Raw genomic sequence first — 22,468 nt, 5'->3', positions numbered from 1 at the left:
ACAAAGAAGCTAGAACACAGCAGATGAGGTCATTTAAGCCTTAGTTGTTCCAGTAAATGGGTACTTTGGGCCTGACCTTGCTGCCCACAAAGACCAAGCTTCCAATGAAGCCCGAAGGGGTAGGCCTACGCAACTGCTGGGAGCATGGCTCTCAGCCTGGGTCAACAGACACTTGCACTAAGGGGCTCAGGCCAGCATGCTTAAAATAGCTGTGTAGACTTGGCTTTGACATTCAGACTTGGCCTGGAGTTCAGGCTCTGAAGCCAACCTCTGTCCCTAGGCTTCAGAGCCCAAGTGCCAACCCAAGTCGGAACGTTCATTTTGCTATTTTTTGCACTCTAGCGTAAGCCCGCTAACATAAGTCTGTCAACCTGGGCTACAACACCTGCTCCCAGAAGCTATGTAGACATACCCAAGGAGTTCAGGAGTGGGCCCATAGTAATATCAAAGCATATGTCATGTACAGCTGCTGGCTGATAGATGTTCTATTGTATTTATCAGCATGGAATACACTGTAGTATGTTTATTCCTTCGGCTGGTTAACTTGAGAAACTTGGCTTTCACAAATGCTGATCTGATGTAATGCCTCCATAACACTGGAGGGTTCTGGTGTGAGCGACCTTTTGATTAATGTGACTTTAAAGCAGGAAGCCCAGTCTCCTGGGATAGCTTATGACCAAGGAAGTGCTAATCAGAAGATGAACTCATGAGAAACACTGGAGACTTTTGCAGTTGTTTTAAGGTAAACACTGTTATCTACTAGGAATAAAGTGTAGAAAATACACATAGATTTTCTATTAAATCAATGTTAAGAACAAAATTTGCAACAGGTAATAGGAATCACCTTAAAACAACTGTGGAATTCTGTAGCTTCTGTCACAAACTATGGGCATCATCCTGTATTCCTTACACAGACAAATTCATATTGGGGGCTATGGGAGCTCTCTGTGCCCGAGGACTCTGGGCTCAGGCACTTTGTCAAGAAACATTTGGTCTGGCAGCTTCTGGTTTCTTGAGTAATAGTCAATTTGCATTATATTTTATATTAAAAATGGCTCTTCAGTGCCTTTTTTCAATTAGATGAAGTGATTATGCACTATTTGAAATAAGTTACAGTTTTCCATTAAGATCAACAAGCTCTTCATAAACCTGCTAATACAAACTGGAGATTTAGTTTGATTTCTGTTCAACATGAGCAATACGAGTAAGACAGGTAGTCACCAGCAAGTGCATTTCTGCAGGGGAGGTGACACGCATAGCTTTGTATACATGAGACTAGGAGTGCTCTAAAGAATCTTGGTTCTGCATGCTATACCAAGTCCTGCTACAAGCCTGATGTATTTTTATGCACAATAGAAAATAGCCATGTAAATGAGAGTAATTAGAATGAATCTAATCTGAGACACATATTAAGTCTTATGCTGCAGTTAAGACATATAGCTAATTAAAGCTGTGACCAAATGTATTTCTTTGTTGATTTAACATTCTCCCTCAACCCTGCATCCCCAAATAGAATCCTCCCTGGAATCACATTGTTGCTGTAGCCTATGTGCAACCCTCTCTTTCAATGTTTAATCAAGTGCTGCTGAAAAGAGAAAGTTACAAACTATTTAAAATGTGGAAAAATTGCTTCCCAATATTTTTGACAGAGAGAGACTGAGAACACACAGCATTGAATCATCAGGAAAATTGAAGATTTCCCCTGAACAGCATTGGGATTTTACTGCAGAGGACTTGAAAGACCTTGGAGAAATTGGACGAGGAGCTTATGGTTCTGTCAACAAAATGGTCCACAAACCAAGTGGGCAAATTATGGCAGTTAAAGTAGGTGATGCCCATAATTGTGTTTGTACTTCAGTTCATTAAGGATGGAACGTGATGGAGAATTAATATTCATCCGTCTGTCACTGTCTACTGTTCTGTTCTGTTTATCTCCAATATAAAGGGTACTTGTGCTGAAAACACAGTGTGTAATGGGCATATCTGTCAAGTGAATTGTGAAGGTCTTATATCTTGCTTGTGCACTTTAAAAAACTGACTGTGCCTCTTAGGAAGCAACTGCTGTGGGGGGTTGGATGGCTCTGGAGACTGGTAATGGGATATGAGGCCTTTCACCTGCTGATCACTGGTTCAAATCCAGCTTAGGTTGGTAGTAAGCACAAGTTAACATCCAATGGCAGCTTAGTGTCCTTTGTGAAATGAGTTAGTGACTAAAGACTGGTTCCAACTGGATATGTATCCATGCTACAGCACTTGACAGCCTCACCAGAGAGGGCAGGAAATGAGTGGGCATGTGTTTAGAGAACATACTGCTCTCTCAGTCTCACCATGATGTGAAAGCAGGGAGTGCCTCCTGTGCTGACCCAGTCCTGGAAACACAGAAGATCTAAGCCTCCAGGGCTGTCCATTTGGTACTTTACACCAGCACCAAACTCATGCTTTTTTGTTTTTTAAATATTGTTTTCCTAGTTCTTGTGTAACATAAAATAATCTTTGTCTTTGCTTTAACACTGCACGTTGTTGGGGATTTTTGATTAGTCATTTGAAGGTCCAGTTTGGGGTGAGATGGGCAGTGGATGTTTTTTCACTCTGGAAGTGATGAATTCTCTCTTCTTTACTTGTGCTGCGTACCAGTTAATGATATCCGCCTCCTAAATCTAGTTACAGGTACAAAATAGTGACACATGCTCCCCTGGCTTCACTGGAAGAGTAGAAGTGTGCTCTGAACCCAAACTACCTAGAAGTACGTGTTACTTTCTTTAATGGTCTCTCTCTCCAAACACTGTCTAAGTGGGTCTGGACATGTTAATTCCCAGTGGGTTCATCTACTTGTTGGAGCCAGTTTGGGGATGTGTTGCAACCCTCTTGCTAGCAGCCATTCTATATGATAGAGAGATGGATAAGACCCAGTTGCCCGAGATTTGTATATGTGCTGTCCCTGGGAACAACTAAAATGCTCTTGGAGTCTCCAGCATCACTCCTCTTTCCTCTTACTTCCCCCAGCAACATGGCACCCTCCTTCCAGCAGACAGGAGGTCAGTTATGCCTTCTGGAGTTGTTGGGATGGGCATAGCAGAATGATGCCTGGCACCTTTCCTGACTCAGGGACAGAGCTTGCTGCTGCTGCTTCAGCACTCCCAGCCTCACCAAGCCCAGTGAGTGGGAGATGGAAGGAGCCACTGGAGAGCACTGTGAGGCACTCCTTACCATTGGACTCAGCGGGTGGGCTGTGCCACATTCCTCAAGGCAAGTAGTCTTGATGTTGAAGTTGTTTAGGATTAGCTTTCCCCACAAAGCCGATCCTGAGCTAGCTGCTGGAGCGTGTACTGGACATGGCTTTCTCTGATTTTTGTGACTGTTGCTCTTTGGGCAATCCAGGAGGTAGGTCAGCCTCTTTAGACCAGCTGGACCCTATTGTCCCTCATGAGTGCCTGGTGCTCCGTGATGGGTCACCACTGGGTTATTCCTCCTCTCCTTCCTCGCATAGAGAGAGGCTCCTCTCTCTCTAGCTTACAGTGTGCCACCAGCAATTGACTCTGTTCCAACTCCCAGTGTCTTGCCTCTGCTTGAAGAAGCAGTTGATGTGGTTTTCTAAGGCTCTCCACTTTCTGTCTGCAGGCAGGAGCTTTCCTCACTATTTTGGTTTTTCTCCCTCTGCCTTGTGCCCCCCCTTGGCAGGAAGAGGATTTTTGAGAACAGGAAATTGGTATTTAAAGAGAAAACATGGCAGGGCAGCAGGCCCAGCTAAGATCAAAGAACTCCAGCACATGCCCAGCCACACATTAGTGTGCCACCTGCTCCACTTTACAGCAGGGTGGCAGGCAGCAGGGAGTGAAATTCAGCAGGAGGAGCTGGCTTTGCAGACTCTTCAAGCTGATTGTTCATAGCTGCTTGGTGCTTCAGGCCAAGATGAAGCATCGACTCCAACAGCAGTGATGCAGCAGACAAGCTTTCAGCTGTGCGGGCTGGTCATTCAGCAGCAGAACGTGACGTTTTGGAAGTGACAAGTCAGAGACCCGTGGCTCTTGTTTTCTGTTCTGACTGGGGTGAAATAAAGTTCCCAGGAATGTGTCTGTAAATGGTGGATTCTCTGTGACTTTAAGTCTTTAAACCATGATATGAGGACTTCAGTAACTCTACCGAAGTTGAGTCGTCTATTACAGGAGTGGGTGAGTGGCCTGCAATGTGCAGGGGGTCAGACTAGATGATCATAGTGGTCCCTTCTGACCTTAAAGTCTGTGAGAGGCTGGAAGTTAGAGCGGCAGGAAAAATCCATGGTGCAGGACCCAGTCCCCCCATCCCTTTTAGGCTGACATGGTAACCAGGTATTTTTGCTCCACTTGTTCCAGGAAGGGCCATAGCCATTTCTGATTGTGGTTGCTATCTTGAACCCCCGTCTCCCCAATGGATCTCGCTGACCTCCAGGCCAGGTCTGACTCCTACAGGCTAGAAACAAATCACAGTTTAAAAAATGAACAAACAAACCGAGTTCCCCTACTCCAGTGGCTCAGCTTCCCCATATTTACTCCCTGTTCTCGTACATTTGGGCAGCATGGGGTTCTGGGCACTGAGCCTGTTCTGTCAGCTCCCTCAGATAGGTCATTTGCGCAGCAAGGCCTTGCCTTTCATTTTCCACTTCTTCCACTGGCTTTTCTTCAGAGAGTCAGCAGAGTGGTGCAGCCCATACTACTAGCCTCCTGGTGTCCATAAGCCCACTGTTCCCCTAGCTGTCTCAAGTTTAACCTACCTCAGTCTTCCATTTTACCACTGCTTTCTCTGTGTCTTCTTTATCGCAGGATGCAGCAAAGTGGTCTAGCCCATACTGCTAGCCCATCAGTGTCAGCAGAGCTCCTGTTTTCTGTTTGGCCTTCCTTAGGTAGCCAACTTCTGCTAGAATACTGCTTTTCTTACCAAAGCAGCAGAGCAGCCTAGCCCGTCCTGCCAGCCTGCATGTGCCAGTCCCCACCAAAGTAGCTGGTATCTGCAGGCAGATGTACTATTAAGTTTTCTTTTTTTAGTTTCCTTTCATAAATGCTAGTATGGCTTAGCCAACCATTTTATTGAGCCTGGCAGCAGCTTTCATCTAAGTATTACTGCTGAAGCTAGTTGCTCACACCATCAGCCTGCCAGCTTCAATGGACAATCCAAAAGGCTGTGATCCTACATTAAAATGTCAGCATTAAGGGAGGATGGTGCACCATTTTGTTGCACAGGTGTAAAAACACTTCAGCAAGGCTTTGAACCTCGCACAGCATTACTGCATGAGCAAAGGACTTCAGCATGAGTGCTCATGCCCAGCTCTGCTTCCCTCTCTTCCCCTTATGATCCTCTGCATGTGTATGTTTAAAAGTAAATAAAAAATATAAATGTGTTCCCATGTCTCTCCAAGAGCCTGGGGCAGAGCTGGGGGCAGCGGGTAACTGAAAGGGGGGGGGGGGGGGGGAAGAGCAAAAATAAGAGAAATACTGTAACAAACAAAAACATGCACCTTGGGCTTCTCCATGTTTCCCTCTTAGAAGAGAGCTTTCTAGAACCAGGAAACCAATTATCTTCTGCACCACTAAGGGAGCTCTGTTGTCTCCACTCAGTTCCTGGTCAGTGGTTGTCCCAGGAAGCTCATCAAAACAAGTACCTAGAGTTGCAAGTAGTTAGGAAGGTGAGCTCTCTATCTGTAAGCCTCCCTCTTGATTTGTCTACCGCCTCGTCCAGCTGTTAGCTAATGTTATACCCTTTGGTACTAGATTGAAGAGCTCATTATTAAATATTTGTTCCCTATGTAGGTACTTATGAACTGTAATCAAGTCATCCCTTAATCTTCTTTTTGTTATATTAAATAGATTGAGTTCTTTGAATCACTGTAAGGCGTGTAATCCTTTCATCAATCATGGCTCTTCTCTGAATCCCAGTTTATCATCATCCTTGAATTGTGGACACCGGAACGGGACACAATATTCTAGCAGAAGTCGCACCAGTGCCAAATACAGAGATAAAATAACCTCTTCACTTCTACTTGAGATTCCCCTGTTTTTACATTCAGGGACTGCATTAGCCCTTTTGGCCACAGCATTGTATTAGCTGATTATCCACCAGGATCCCCCAAGTCCTTTTTCAGTCTCTGAGCTTCCCAGGATAGAGTTCCCAATCCTGGTAAGTATGGCCTACATTCTTTGTTCCTAGATGTATGTATTTACATTTGGCTGTAATAAAATACATATTGTTTGCTTTCGCCCAGTTTACCCAGTGATCCAAATCGCTCTGTATCGATGACCTGCTCTTTTCATTACTTACCACTCCCCCAATTTTTGTGTCATCTGCAAATTTTATCCATGATGATTTTATGTTTTCTTTCATTTCATTAAAAAAAATGGTAAATTGCATTGGGCCAAGAACCAGTCCTGCAGGACCCCACTAGAAACATACCTGTTGGATTATTATTTCCCATTTACAGCAACATTTTGAGGCTTATCAGTTAGCCAGCTTTAAATCCATTTATTGTGTGACATGTTAATTTTATATCTTTCTAGTTTTTTAATTAAAATGTCATGCGGTACCAAGTCAAATATTACATCAACATTATTATCTTTATCAACCAAACTTGTAATCTCATCAAAAAATTATATCAAGTTAGTTTGACAGGATCTATTTTCCATAAACCCATTGACTGGCATTAATTATGTTGCCCTTCTTTAATTCTTTATTAATCGAGTCCTATATCAGCGGGTCCATGATCTTGTCTGGGATTAATGTCAGACTGACAAGCCTATAATTATCTATGTTATCACATAAGAACGGCCATACTGGGTCAGACCAAAGGTCCATCTAGCCCAGTATGCTGTCTTCCGACAGTGACCAATGCCAGGTGCCCCAGAGGGAATGAACAGAACAGGTAATCATCAAGTGATCCATCCCCTGTCGCCCATTCCTTGCTTCTGGTAAACAGAGGCTGGGGACACGATCCCTGCCCATCCTGGCTAATAGCCATTAATTTATCTAGTTCTGATTTGAACCCTGTTACAGTCTTGGTGTTCACAACATCCTCTGGCATTGTGTAAAGAAATACTTCCTTTTTAAAATATTGGCACAGCCTTACATTTTCAGTCTTCTGGAACTTCTGGAACTTCTCTGGTGTTCCAAGACTTATTTAAAATCAACATTAACTGTCAGCAAGATCCTCATCCAGGTCTTTTAAAACTCTTGAATGAAAGTTATCTGGACCTGCTGATTTAAAAATGTCTAACTTTAGTATCTGCTGTTTAACATCCTCCTGAGATACTGGTGGAATGGAAAGAGTGTTATCATGTGATATGGCTACATCATCTGGTTTTTCCCCAAATACAGAACAGAAATATTTATTGAACACGTCTGCTTTTTCTTCATTATTAATGATAATTCTAGTAATGGACCAATACTATTGTTAGGATTCTTTTTTTTTCTAATGTACTTTAAAAATGCGTCCTTATTGTCCTTAACTCTGCTGGCCAGAGATTTGCACTTGCTTCCCTTATCAATTTTCCACAGTTCCTATCGTCTGATTTATAGTTATTATTATCCATTTCCCCATTATTCCATTTGTTACATATTATTTTTTTATTTTTTTAAGCAGTAAGAGCCTTCTTCCTCAATTGTAAAATTGTGGCTTTTGGGTACTTAGTAAGGTGTTCTTAAACAATTCCCAGACATCATTCACATTTTTCTAATTAAATTTTTCCTCCCAGCTGATTTGGCTCACAGTTGTTTTCAGCATTGTGAAATTGGCTTTTTAAAGCACCAAGTGTGTATGTCATTCATCTGGACTTTATTCTGATTGCACATTATAAATGTGTTCAAATCATGAGGTCTTGTGTCTAAGTTACCATTAATTTTTAGTTCTGTGATCAGTTCCTCTTTATCTGTCAAGATGAGGTCTAATATAGAATTCCCCCACGTTGGATACAACAGTTTTTGAGTCAGGAAACTGTCATCTATATTTAGAAATTCTAAGAATGTTTTAATATGGGCATCATGAGACATCCAGCATGTGTCACTCAAAATCTCTCAGCTTTTTTCTTACCCGTTATTGATAGGTGCATCAGGAGCCAGTCATCCTGTTCCCTTGTGTGATTTGGGGTCTGTAACAGAGATCAATTAGTACCCCATTTTATGTTTTATCTGTTAGGACATTGCTCATTTTCATCATCTGAGTCAGATGCCACCAGCAGAAGGTTGATTTTCCTTTTTTGGTGGTTCGGGTTCTGTAGTTTCCGCATCAGAGTGTTGCGCTTTTGAGACTTCTGACAGCATGCTCCACACTTCGTCCCTCTCAGATTTTGGAAGGCACTTCAGATTCTTAAACCTTGGGTCGAGTGCTGTAACTATCTTTAGAAATCTCACATTGGTACCTACTTTGCGTTTTGTCTACTCTGCAGTGAAAGTGTTCTTAAAATGAACCACATGTGCTGGGTCATCATCTGAGACTGCTATAACATGAAATATATGGCAGAATGCAGGTGAAACAGTGGGAAACATACAGTTTTCCTCCATGGAGTTCAGCCATAAATTTAATTAATGCATTAATTTTTTAATGGGCGTCATCAGCATGCAAGCATGTCCTCTGGAATGGTGGCCGAAGCATGAAGGGGCATACAAATGTTTAGCATATCTGGTATGTAAATACCTTGCAATGCCAGCTACAAAAATGCCATGCAAATTCCTGTTCTCACTTTCAGGTGACATTGTAAATAAGAAGCGGGCAGCATTATCTCCCGTAAATGTAAACAAACTTATTTCTCTTAGAGATTGGCTGAACAAGCAATAGAACTGAGTGGACTTGTGGGCTCCAAAGTTTTACATTGTTTTGTTTTTTAATGCAGTTATGTAACAAAAAAATATACATTTCTAAGTTGCACTTGCACGATAAAGAGATTTCACTACAATACTGGAATGAGGTGAATTGAAAAATACTATTTCTTTTGTTTATCATTTTTACAGTGCAAATATTTGTAATAAAAATAATAATATAAAGTGATCACTGTACACTTTGTATTCTGTAAAAACAATGAGACAATTCAATTGTCTTAGTCTTTATTCAAGCCTAATTTGATGGTGTCCAGTTTGCAAATTAATTCCAGTTCTGCAGTTTCTCGTTGGAGTGAAAAAAAACTTCAAAAACAGACTCCAACGAGAAAGTGCAGAACTGAAATTAATTTGCAAACTGGACACCATCAAATTGGGCCTTAATAAAGACTGGGAGTGGATGGGTCATTACAAAAACTAATTTCCCCATAGTAATTTCCCCCCTACTGTTACTCACACCTTCTTGTCAACTCTTTGAAATGGGCCACCCTCATTACCACTACAAAAGTGATTTTTCCTCATTTGGTATTCTGCGATTAATTGAATTGTCTCGTTAGCACTGACCCCCCACTTGGTAAGGCAACTCCCATCTTTTCATGTACTGTGTATATATATCTGCTACTGTATTTTCTGCTCCATGCATCTGATGAAGTGGGCTTAGCCCACGAAAGCTTATGCCCAGATAAATTTGTTAGTCTCTAAGGTGCCACAAGGATTTCTCATTGTTTTTGCTGATACAGACTAACATGGCTACCACTCTGAAATTTGTATTCTGTGTTGTAATTGAAATCAATATATTTGAAAATGTAGAAAAACATCCAAAACTATTTCATAAATTTCAATTGGTATTCTATTGTTTAACAGTGCGGTTAAAACTGTGATGAATCGCGATTAATTTTTTTGTGTTAATCAAATGAGTTAACTGTGATTAATTGACAGCCCTAGTAATAACTAGACCAATCCTGATTGGTTTTTGTCTAACCTGTTCTTAAAAAACTCCAGTGACCAAGATTCCATAACCTCCCGTGGCAATTTGTTCCAGTGCTTAACCACCCTGACATCTTTCCTAATGTCCAGCCTAAACCTCCCTTCCTGCACTTTAAGCCCATTGCTTCTTGTCCTATCCTCAGAGGTTAACGAGAACAATTTTTTCTCCCTCTGACTTGTAACAAACTTTTATGTATTTGAAAACTCTTATCGTATGCCCCCTCAGTCTTCTCTTCTCCAGACTAAACAAACTCAGTTTTTTCAATCTCTCCTAATAGGTCATGTTTTCTAGACCTTTAATTATTTTTGTTGCTCTTTTTTGGACTTTCTCCAATTTATTCACATTGTTCCTGAAATGTGGCGCCCACAACTGGACACAATAGTCCAATTGAGGCCTAATCAGCGTGGAGTAGAGCAGAAGAATTACTTCTCATGTCTTGCTTACGACACTCCTGTTAATACATCCCAGAATGATGTTCACTCTTTTTGCAACAGTGTTACACTGTTGGCTCATATTTAGCTTGTGATCTACTATGACCCCCAGATCCCTTTCGGCATTACTCCTTCCTGGGCAGTCATTTCCCATTTTGTATGTGTACAACTGATTGTTCTTTCGTAAGTGGAGTACTTTGCATTTGTCCGTATTGAATTTCATCCTATTTACTTCAGACCATTTCTCCAGTGTTTCCAGATCATTTTTAATTTTAATCCTATCCTCCAAAGTACTTGCAATCCCTTCCAGCTTGGTATCGTCCACAAACTTTATAAGTGTACTCTCTATGCCATTATCTAAATCATTGATGAAGATATTGAACAGAACCAGACCCAGGATCAATCCCTGCAGGACCTCACTCATTATGCCCTTCCAGCTTGACTGCGAACCACTGATAACTACTCTCTGGGAATGGTTTTCCAACGAGTTATGCATCCACTTTATCGTAGCTCTATCTGGGCTAAATTTCCCTAGTTTCTCTATGAGAAGGTCATGTGAGACAGTATCAAAACCCTCACTAAAGTCAAGATATACCAGGCTTATCGCTTCCCTACTATTGGGTTAGATTTATTTGTTCCTAGCTCTCCTCTCTATTACTCTTGAGCTTTGGAGGGTTTTCTCCAGGGGAGTGGCTGCAGCATGTTGCACTTGTGGTCTGCATGTTAGTTGGCAGCGTTTTTGTACAGCCTTCACATGCTGTTGGGGAGGTGTGCTGATCACTCAAGATTCTGCTGCTTATTCCAACAGTTTATTTTGTTCTTGTTACATTGCTAAATGTTTGCTCCTTAGCCAGTTAATCATGGTCACTGAGCTGTGGTGGAATGTCCCTGGTGCACTTTGGCTAAACAATATCATCTCTTTCTGGCCAGACCCACTCATAGCCTGCGGCTGTACTGGATGCAACATATGCTTTTCCTCTATTGGGATCACCTATCTTCAGTCTCCAGCACTTTTGTATGGGACCTCCTCCTAGTTCCACTATAAGGTCTTCTTCTCCACTCCATGAAGGTGCATTAGCTGAGGATATCATGCTGTCTTCTTGGGTTTTCTTGTAATTCTTGTGTCTGTTTGAAAGAGTTCTCCAGTATAACTGAAACTCTTTCTCTTCTCTGGGCCTGCTGTCTGTCTCCTCCTCCTCCCTTCCCGGTTAGAATGTACTTGGAAAAGACTGGGCAGGGTGGTTTCTTGTTCTTGACATTCATTTCAGTTTATTGTTATAATAGCGTCTTCCATATAAACTATATTCTCAAGTGCTTTACAATGGTAAGTGATAAATAACGCAGAGGAGGTAAAGGCAGGGAGAGAAGAGATGTTTTGAACTGAAGTTTGAAGTGCAGTGGAGAGCCAGAGAGATATAGGGATGGCAGGAGCTGTAGAGGAGGAAGCTGTTGCACTAGCCTTGATGAGATTGTGCAGGGGAGGAGGGAGAGGCCAGTACTAGATGACTAGAGAGAACAGTGTGTATCTGGGGAGAATCCAGGAAAGGTCTTAAAAACAAGAAGGGTAATTTTAGGCTGGATCCTGAAACGAAAGGAAGTCAGTGCTATCGTAGTGATGGGGTTGCACAGCTAAACTTCTTTCTCGGTGTGGGAAGGCCGATCACAGGATTCTGTGTGTACTGGAGCCAGGAGAAATTGGGGACCCATCGAGAAAAGTGTTCTAGTATTGAAAGGGGATGGGCGCTATGGATGAGGGTTCAGCAAATGTGGAGTAGAGGCAGCATTGTTGAAGGAAGATGTGGGCAGAGGAGATGACCTCTGAGTCGAGGGAGATGCCAAGGTTTCAAACTGGAGAAAAGCTAATTTCTGAGCCCCCACTGTTCATCTGCTTTGTAGAGTGTTCCAGGTGGAGATGACCAGCAGTGTGGCAGTGTTCTACATGAGTAGCGGTCTGAACCGGGAGCTGCCCAGACAAAGAGCTCAGTACATTCAGTGTTTTTAAGAGGTGCTAGGCTGATGGTCCTGGCTGCTAATGTCCTCTGTCCATACCATACCAAAGCAAAAGCAGCAGTACTGCAAGCTTCTTGAGACCCCAACCACCCTATAGTATGCCTCCCCTCCCACCTTGAGGGAGCTGTTAGGTTCTTTCAGCCCTTGGCATCTCTGCAGGGGCAGCCCACAGGGGGTCAGTGTACTGTATATTGTAGTCGTGTCTTAAGTGATGTGTCATGGAACAGACTCACCAAACTCATTTCACATACACCACTGAACTGCTGTCAGATAGATTTGAACCAGTGACCTAGACATGAAAATGTCTGTAGCTTCATTACTAATCCCCTGAGCCATCCCTCTCTGTGCCTACAGTTGCTGTATTTCACCCATTTGGCTGCATTGGAGGGGTGTGTGACGTGATTCCTGTGTATGCTGTGCAAGTAGCTTGCCAGTTTTCCACAGTACTGTAGGATCCGTTGGGAAAGGAAGGAATTATTGTTCTAGGCTAAAACATAAGTTACTAGAACATTAAGGCTGCATGGTGAAGCACTCAGAATATCAGGAAATGTCAAAAGTAAAAACAATTGTACAACAGCTACTCTACCCCCTGTGTATGTGTCATTACGAGACAGTATGCAATTACATGATCATACGTTATTTCTCAAATAGTGCAGTACAAGAGCCTGACCCTGAAAACAATCTACAACCATCTGTAGCGCTTATTAATGAGTCGTCTCACTGACGTCCATGGTTCTACGCTCAGTTGTGAGCACTATGCTTGGTAGTGTTGGTAGGATGATGCCCTTGTGCCACAGTTTTTTCTACATGTTTTGGCAAGAATTGGATTATAATGACAAAATTGTCTCTGTCCCTCCCCTTTCCCCGACTCATGCTGGAAAACAGTTGAACTGTTTTTGCTGAAGCTTTTGAAAAACAAAAGTCTTCAGTCAGAAACTGAGCATGGAAAACTTTATCCTGAAACACAAGTTTTGGAAAGCTATAATAGAATGCAAACCATTATGTATCTTTAACTATAGAGGCCACTACCAGGCAAGAAATGCATAGTTGTTTGGTCTTTTAGTCTGCCTAGTATGTACAGTATAAATCATGGCATGAAATGACCATCTGGTCTGAAAGACCTGCAGGCATGCTGTGATGGATGCATAGTGTAGGGAGTGCCTTCGTCTTAATTTCCTTCCTTTAGTAAATTTAAATATTATATTTGAGGGTTACATTTCAAAGCAGTGTTCAGGTCCCAGCATCAGTGGAGCTGTGGCTAACTCACCACTGCACGTTGCTTTGAACATAAAACCCTGAATATTGTTTTGCTGTAGGTTTTAAAGAGGGTAAAGAAAATCTTTGATTGCCTTTTGCTGCTTAATGATGCTCCACCTGATAACACTGAGATTTGAAGTAAAATTTGGCCACAGATTTCATAATCTGAACTAACTTGCTTTAGGTTTATATTAATTGCAATTTTTTTTCTCATTTAAAAACATGGTCTAGTTCTTTAAAGCATGTTGTTTTCATGTGTTTGAGACTCCATGCCCCATCCTGGGACTGGGATTCTGGCAGGTTTCTTGTGGACTGGCTGAGGATGATGTAGTAGTAGCATATTAGTGATAAAACTTCTTCCATTCCTTACTCTTTCAGAGAATTCGGTCAACGGTGGATGAAAAGGAACAGAAACAGCTTCTAATGGACTTGGATGTAGTGATGCGAAGTAGTGACTGCCCCTATATTGTTCAGTTTTATGGAGCACTCTTCAGAGAGGTGGGCACTCAGAGTTTGTTTCATTTATACCAGAGGTTTTATTTTAATTTAAAATTTAATTTGCAGCAGCCTTCAGTTTACTATAGGAGGAAGGAGTTAATTTACTGTGGGATTTTTGAGTCGCAAGTTGTAATCAGACCCATTACTAGAAGGGAAGAGACTCTGGATTCTGATTGCTGCTATGTATATAGTTTGGTGTTCATTTATACGATCCCTGTCAAGATTATTGCTGCTTTCCTGCCATGCTCTCTCATGATCACATCTAGGATTTGGAGGAGTTTCATTGGTTTGACTGTCTGGACAGTTGTGTGGCACTCAGATATCTGACACATTTCACACATCTGATTTATAGATGTGCTCTACACAGACTCTCAAAGGTTGTGTGCTTTGCACACTGGCTTGTGCTGGGGAGGGCTGGAGCTGCAAAGCCCCAGGAGTCGCTGCAGCAGGGGAGAAGGGGTGTGATGCTTTAGGAGGTACAGTCCTTCCCAGAGCTGCTTGGCATGCATGCTGCACTATGGACATGCCAAACCCTCTCAACCAAGGCACTTCTTTTGGAGCGATTTTCACCTGGGGACACTAGAAGGGAGTCAGTCCTACATTTCCCTGAGCCCAAGGCCTGGGACTACCTTTGGCCCTGTCACAGGGCTTGTCTGCCCTGGGAGATTACATCACGTAGAACATCATGTTGGGTAACCAGGAGTTAGCACTTGGTGTAGATGAGGACTGCCCCACTTAATGTCTCCGCTGGTTAGGGTTAACCTGAGCATGGACCCTAGTGCTATCCACCACATGGCAACGAGATGTTAAATGCTACATGTCCTGACTATGCTGAGTGTTTACCACCATATAGGTTAACGTGTTTTCAGGAGATGTAATTTCTGGGTGTAGACCAGGACAAAGAAAGTGTAGCAGAGAGGGATTGTCTCTTTGCTCCATCCCCTGCACCCACAAGGACGAAACAAATCCAATCTTTAGTGAGCAATAAAAACAGTGGGGAAAGAGGCTCACTGCATGGGTGTGTGCAGCTCTGTACTCCTGTGCACAGAAAACCTGTTCCTTCATTCTGTGTGGGTGCAAACTGAGGGGATGGAACTGGAACTAGCACAACAGCCAGAACTCAAATGATAAGCCAGAATTGTAACTTCACAGTCTAGCCCACACAATCGGCATGGCAGGGATCAGACTGTGACTGTGAACATCATGGTCTGGTTCCCGTCTCCCCCTTTCTCCAGGTGGAAATGGTCTATGCCAGCCCTTCGCTGATGCAGATTATTTCTCCCTTTGCGCTGGCTCTGGTAGTTCACGTAATATGGTGGGGTGAGGGAGGAGGCGGAGACATAGCTCCAATCTTGCTCCACCACTGCCTACCCGCTCCCTGCATACCTGCACTGGCGGGAGTGTAGCAACTCATGAGCAGCCTGTGCAGATGAGTAGGAGTTCATAACTGAGCTCTGAAAGCAGAAGGTTGGCCTTGTAGGGTAAGGCAGTGGACTACAACTGGAAAGACCCCGGTTCAATTCCTGGCTTTCCAGACTCCCTGTCTGATCTCTGGCACATCACTCGTTTCCCTGTCCCTTAATTCCCCATCTATACAACCAGGCTAATAATCCTTCCTTTCTCCTGACCTCTGTCTGTCTTGTAACCCTTTAAGGATAGGGACTCTCTTACTATGTGTGTGGTACAAGCCCCAGCACAATGGGGCCTTGATCTTGGTTGAAAGCTTCTAGATGCCACTATAAAACAAATAATTATCAATAATTCTGATAAATTGGTTTGAACAAAATCCCTGGACAGGAATGTTTCTTGCCAGTTGCTGCTGAGTTACAGATTTATTGTTTTATGTCTCTGGCACCTCTCCACAGCTCTCAGGGCATCAAAAAATGAAAACGCACAGCATCAGTATGATGTTTTGATTTAAATTTCCACATAGAAAAATAGCACTCTACAGACTTAGATACACGCTCTGCCATATCATGAGCCCCCTACTGCATCATCCTCCCACCGGGCTCCTGCCTGTCCGCCTGCAGACCCCAGTGTCAGTAAATGTAGACAGCATGCCTAGTATGCTGTTGACCTGGGATCTACCTTTGCCATCACCCCGTCCAGCCAAGATAGTTACAATAGAACTGAAAGTAAACCAATGGAACTGAGATTAAATAGTACATTTTACAACTGGTGAGTAACATCAGCCAGAATTGCCCCACCGCATCCATCCTGCCAACCATTCACAGAGATTGAAAGAAACAGTCTCCCCATAACGTTACCCAGCTCTGCCATATCCCTCACACACAGCAAGGGTGTTCCTCCTCACCCCCCACCCCACCATATCTCTCTCACAGAGCAGGGGTGTTCCTCCTCACCCCTCCCCCCCATATCCTACACACACACATTCCTCACACACAGCAGCAGTGTCCTCCTCAGCCCCCCCCACCCCCCAATACCCTTCACACATAGCAGGAGTGTTCTACCTCACATACACACACACACACACCATAACCCTCACACACAGCAGGGTTGTTCCACCTCTCTGTCTCTCGCACACACACGCACGCACACACACTTGCCATAACCCTCACACACAGCAGGGGTGTTCCACCTACGTAATCATCAGTAGCATTCATTCTAGACTACTTACTATACCTGAAACAACAGGGACTATCTGCATCATCTCTTAGGGTCCACCTGGCCGCAATCTCAGCATTTCACCTGTGATTGAACAGCCATTCCGTGTTCTCAAATACTGTCTGTAGTTGTTTTCTCAAGGGACTTGACAGGTATCACAACCAATCCCTCCCTGGGATTTCAACCTGGTATTGTTGAAGCTCACGGGTCCCCCATTCGAGCCACTGGCAATATGGTCTCTGCTCTACTTGTCCTGGAAGGTGGCCTTCCTAGTGGCCATTACTTCAGCCAGAAGGGTCTTGGAGATTGAGGCCCTCACTTCAGAACCTCTGTACGTGGTATTCTTCCAGGACAAGGTTGAGCTGCATCCTCATCCAGCCTTCCTTCCAAAAATGGTTTCACAATTCCATAGTAACCAGGTCATCTTCCTCCCTTCTATCTGAAACCACATGCCAACAGACAGGAGCAGAGGCTTCACTCACTGGGCGTCAGACATGCACCAGCCTTCTACATAGAAAGGACTAAATCATTTTGGAAAATTACTCAACTTTTTGTGGTGGTTGCAGACAGGATGAAAGGTCTTCCAAATTCAGCCCAGAGAATTTCATCATGGATCAGTTCCTGTATCTGCACATGCTACGACCTGGCAAAGGTCCCTGCTCCTGCCCTGACGACACATTCCACAAGGGCCCAAGCATCTTCGTGTGCATTTGTGGCACAGGTTCCTAAACAGGACATTTGTAGAGCAGCAACATGGTCATCAGTTCACACTTGCGTGTCTCGCTATGCCATCACTCAGCAGGCTAGAGACGATGCTGGATTTGACCGAGTGGTGTTACAATCAGCTTGTCAGTGAACTCCGAACCCTGCACCTGCACTACTACTTGGGAGTTACCTACATTGGAATGGACACAAGCAAGCACTCGAAGAAAAAATAGTTACTGATCTTTCTTAAATGTTGTTCTTCAAGATGTGTTGCACATGTACATTCCAACCCTCACCTCTGCCCCTCTGTTGGAGTTAGCCGGCAAGAAGGAACTGAGGGGGCTTCGTCTCAGTGCTATGAGCGCGTGACTCCAGGGACCACTAGAGCCAACCTGACAGATACCACTGAGAGAAAAACTTTCCAGCAGTAGTGCTCAGGGCAAGCACACATCTACATTGGAATGGACAGCTCTAGGCCCTATTTCTAATACAGGCATCCATCTCAGGCCTGGAATAAGAATTCCTAACTGAACTGACAGGCAAGTCAACCTGGTGGCAGCTATTGAGGCAAAAGATTTAACTCAGCAAGGAAAGGAATAGATTCCCCCCACTCCATTCTTCCTTCCTCTTTCAAAAATGAAAAATGGTGTACAGTCCAGCAAGAATTCTCCATCAAGAAGAGCTTACAGATGCATGTTTCTCTCTGGGAGCTGGGACACTTCCATTTGGAAATCCATTAGAAGCATTAGTGGTAGATGCAGCAGATACATTTTTGAGGCAGTGGCTGTTGCCATTGTGATGTGCTTTGAATCATGGCTTCACACTTTGGGGTTTCCCACAGAGGTCCAGAACATCCTGAAGGACCTGCCCTTTGATGAAACTCACCTTTTTAACCAAAAGACAGATGAGTCCTTACACAGTCTACAGGACTTCAGGGTCACCCTCTGCTCCCTGGGAATATGTACACCTTCCCCAAACAACTCCACAGGTAAGCATACAAGCCTAAAACCAAGGCTCAACAATTTTACCACCAGCATCCTTACGAGCTACCCCGTAAGAGGAAAAGGATTCAGAAGTCCCATTTCCTACATTGTCTGAAGCAACATTATCACCCCAATCCCAGCCCCCATCTAAACAATATTTTTGACGAGAGCTCAAGAACTGCAAACCACCAAATGCTGATTCCCACACGCCTTTTGGGAGTCATATAGTACTCTTTTTCCACATCTGGAGTGCTGTAACAATGGACAAATGGGTACTAAACATCATCCATTCTGGCTATGCAATCAAATTTACCTCCCCCTCTAAAACTCCCGTCACCACACCTTTTCAGTGGCCATTCTCATGAGATTTTCAAACAAGAAATACAATCCCTCTTCTCATGTTAACAGAAAATGCAATATATAGTACTCCAGAGAAGTCCTAAGACATAACTGACAGGCTAATGCTCTACTTCTTCTGTAGTCAGACCATCTGAAGTATGCCTTCCTCGTTTACTGCTCCCATCTCAGGTCTTAGGGAAAATTCATCAGGACAAGGCAGAGTCGTCCTCATTGTCTTCAATTGACTCAGCTCTTTATAGGCATTGCCTGACCCCTTCCCATCTGAGTTTAATAATCAAACTGGGCTGGCTGGCCTTAGGCCCCCATGTCCTTAAAGGCATGGACCACCCTGTTACATCTTGAAGCTTTCCTAACTAGTCTTGCATCACCACATCATAACAACCACTCTCAGAAGCAGATGTCTGGTAGAAGAGAGCTCCTTAATCTAGCTGACAAAGGCAGCATGAGATCCAGTGGCTGGAAGCTAGACAAATTTAGACTGGAAAAAGGCACAAAATTATAAGTCAGGGTAATTAACCGTTGGACCCATTGAACCACTGGAATAGCATACAGAGGGTTGTGGTGGATTCTCCATCATTTAAAGGCTTTAACATTGGATGCCTTAGGATATGCTCTAGACAGATCTGCTCTAGCTAACCAGAAGTTATGGGCTTGATGCAGGAATTACTGGGCAAAGCTTCTGGCCTGTTTATGCAGGAGATGATCATAATGGTCTCTTCAGGCCTTTAAATCTATGAATCTGCATGAAAGTTATTAACACCTAGACGTAGGTTCAAAATTCCCCCCAGAACTCTTGGGATTTATCTCCAGGTGAACATGGCCCCAGCTCTGTGAAATAGGAGTGAAAGGGTTATAACACAGGATTTTTTTTCCTCCTGAGAGAAAACAATGAGTTTTCAATAACTTAAAGAAAAGTTCTAGTCTTCTCTTAGACACCTCTCCATGTATTAGCAAGCAAGGCCTTTTCTGATGTCTAATCAAGAAAAATCTACCACAGAGCTGAGAAGACTTCTTTGGAGGAATCTCCTACATTTGTTGGACTGTAATTGACTTATATCAAAAGTCTGTATCTTATGCATAATCACACACTCCCAAGACTCTGAATTGCCAGTCATGGGCCCAAGGTCTGAAAACTGTGATGGTAGGTATACACATTGCAGTACGCAGTTGAAACAATGCACAACACTTACAAGCATAGATCAATCACCCACCTTTTAATTCTGAACTCAGTGCAGCCAGCCTTATGAACTGCTTTTCCGAAGAGTTTGCCTTGTCAGCGCTCTGTCTCTGCTCCTGCCCCTTCAGACAGCTGCTCTGGGCAAAGGTCAACCAGAAGAAAAAAGACTAGTTGTCTGAACTCTAGACCCATTTGATGATTTAGTCCCATATGCTTACATGATTAATTACTCTAAAAAGTGTTTAAGTTCAAGAATACAGCGCTGCTGTTGGGAAAAATACCAATCCTGTATAATGCCTGTATTTACAACAATGAAGACATGCCTCAGGATGCCAAAATCCACCATAAACAGCTGAAACTAAGCCATTTGCCATCCATAACAGTTAGCATAGAAGACTTTGGAACAATAGCCCTTAGTTTGGACTGAGAGTTGGTAGATTTTTGAACTTTTTATTCCAGTTAAACAGTCTAATTTAATCATGATTTAAAATGTCATCTTTTAAAAAAATTATTTTGATTTTAAATAACTTAAATGTTGTGCTATAGCTTAGTAAAATGCTCAGCCTCATACTCTTAGTTTTATCAAAGCCTGTTTCTCTGGTAGCTGTGGTATCCACAGCTGTGTAACACATTTAAGGTTACATTCTGCCTTTACCACTGTACTGGATATAATGAATTGAAATATAAAATATGAAACCATTTGCAAATCACTTTTAAAGATACCCATCTCTCAGTATTAACAGAACTGCACATGGGCAGGGGCACTCTTTGAAATGAGGGGATATTAATCTCTCATGGAGATTTGCTTCAGTTCTGGGTTTGAATATTTTATCTGGGGTTCGGGGTTCTGTGTAATTTGCTTTGTAGTCTTTACATCTTTTAAATAAAATGATGTAAATGATGCAAAGCGACTCAGACCTGGGTTTTAGCTGCCAATTCCATTTCCAGTGACCTGGCATCTTGCACGCAGGAGGGGATGAGATGCCCCTCCTCCCGGTGGTCTTCTCTTTCTTCTAGTAGGGCAAGGTTGTCACAAACCAATGTCTTTACTTTCACTGTCCACGTTAGTATCCGAGGTTCTTCAGCCTGGCTTCAGCCCCCCTCATGGTCCAGGCTGTTGGAGCATAATAAACGTTTGCCTATTCATGGTCCCGACCAGGTTCAAAAGGGTCTCTGCATTCTGTTGATTCTTATGTATTATTTCACCGTGACATCTGTTTGTTCTTTTTTAGGGTGACTGTTGGATCTGTATGGAGCTCATGTCTACCTCGTTTGATAAGTTTTACAAATATGTATATAGTGTATTAGATGATGTTATTCCAGAAGAAATCTTAGGCAAAATCACTTTAGCTGTAAGTATTTAGATTTTGCTGCTCCCTTTTTGCACATTTTTAAAGATCATTTAAAAAGTTTATGCTTTTGACTTTTTAGCCCTGTTCCCTCTGGTTTATTTGCATTCTGTAGAATCTTTAGGGTTCTGGTTTTACCATTGCTTTAATATTATGTTAACTCTTTATTACTTGGTGGAGATGCAGTCAGCAGCACTGGAGCGGGAGGCCTCAGTGAATAGAGACACCCCACAATCTTTTGCCTGAAATTCAAGCTAAATCCAAAGGCCCTGGTTCTGGTTCATTGACATTCCAGTAACCCTCCACCCGGATTGTCACGTTAACAGATGGCACTAACCAGGGCTGGTTCGTTGCCTGGCAGGAGGCTCTCATTCCAGGCAGGGCCAACGGAGGGATGAACTCTTCTGGTTTGCCCTCTTTTCATGCTGCTCCCATGTTTTTCAGTGCATCTGGAATTCATGAAAATGGTAATTTGGCTGAAAAATCATGAAAAAGCACAAGTTTTTGAAATGAAATTTTTTTATGTTTATGATAATATTTTATCCCCAGGGTTTCATAAAGAAATGGGATGGATTTTGAATCCGCAGTGAAATATAAAATGTCACATTTCAGGCATTTTGTATTTTCTTGTGACTATTTCTTCCACCTCCACTGGCCACCCAGAGATGGGAAAAACCTGATCTTGGGGTGTTTTGATCAGGCAGTTTCAGAGTATGTAAGAGTTCTGCACTTGGCTATATTCTCCATGTCAGTAAACTTTGGAGTGAAAAGGTACTGCCAAAATCAAAGGGAAGACCAGTCCTGGGCAGAGTGGAAGTGATGGGGTGTGTCCATGCAATACTGGGGCTGGCGCTGGGTGTCCCTCTCATAGGGTTTTATCTCTTCTGCTACTGTTACTGCAAATTCTCAAAAATAAGTTAGGCTTTTGGAGCAGTGTTTGACATCTGTGAGTTTAAGGCAAGATAGCTCAGGATCCCCTTGTCCCTAGAGCCATCCTATCACTGTAGGGCAACTGGGATTTGTTTGTAGCTTTTGGAGGGTCAGCCAAAACTGAGTGGACAACACAGACTCCATTTCACCTATTGCTATGGAGCAAGAATGATTTCTCCTTAGTACCTAGCAATGGTTAGATTGCTTTATAGAACCATTAATGCCCATCACTTGCTTTGTGGGCACAGTGTGAGGCATGCTGATTGCATGGAAGAGCTGGCAACTTCTGAACCTTTCCCTGTGGTCCAGGAGCGCTGAGGCTT

General features: G+C 43.1%; 1 protein-coding gene across 21 annotated transcripts in view; it reads left to right on the top strand.

Annotated features, from left to right (window-relative positions):
• MAP2K4 (mitogen-activated protein kinase kinase 4) overlaps nucleotides 1–22,468 on the top strand; it is a 175,973-nt gene that overhangs the window by 111,612 nt on the left and 41,893 nt on the right. For 20 of the 21 annotated variants that reach the window (XM_037914651.2, XM_037914644.2, XM_037914653.2 and 17 more), the window contains 3 exons: nucleotides 1,650–1,824; nucleotides 13,897–14,016; nucleotides 21,099–21,218. In XM_037914651.2, the coding sequence (XP_037770579.1) occupies nucleotides 1,650–1,824; nucleotides 13,897–14,016; nucleotides 21,099–21,218 (415 nt within the window). Of the gene's footprint in view, nucleotides 1–8; nucleotides 29–1,649; nucleotides 1,825–13,896; nucleotides 14,017–21,098; nucleotides 21,219–22,468 lie in introns of those variants that run through there. The other variant, XM_043527649.1, reaches the window with a different exon arrangement.

This window comes from Chelonia mydas, chromosome 14 (genome assembly GCF_015237465.2).
Source record: "Chelonia mydas isolate rCheMyd1 chromosome 14, rCheMyd1.pri.v2, whole genome shotgun sequence".
Classification (NCBI taxonomy): Eukaryota; Metazoa; Chordata; order Testudines; family Cheloniidae; genus Chelonia; species Chelonia mydas.
The sequence above is the reverse complement of the archived record's forward strand: the minus strand, read 5'-3'. Positions and strand labels throughout refer to the sequence as shown.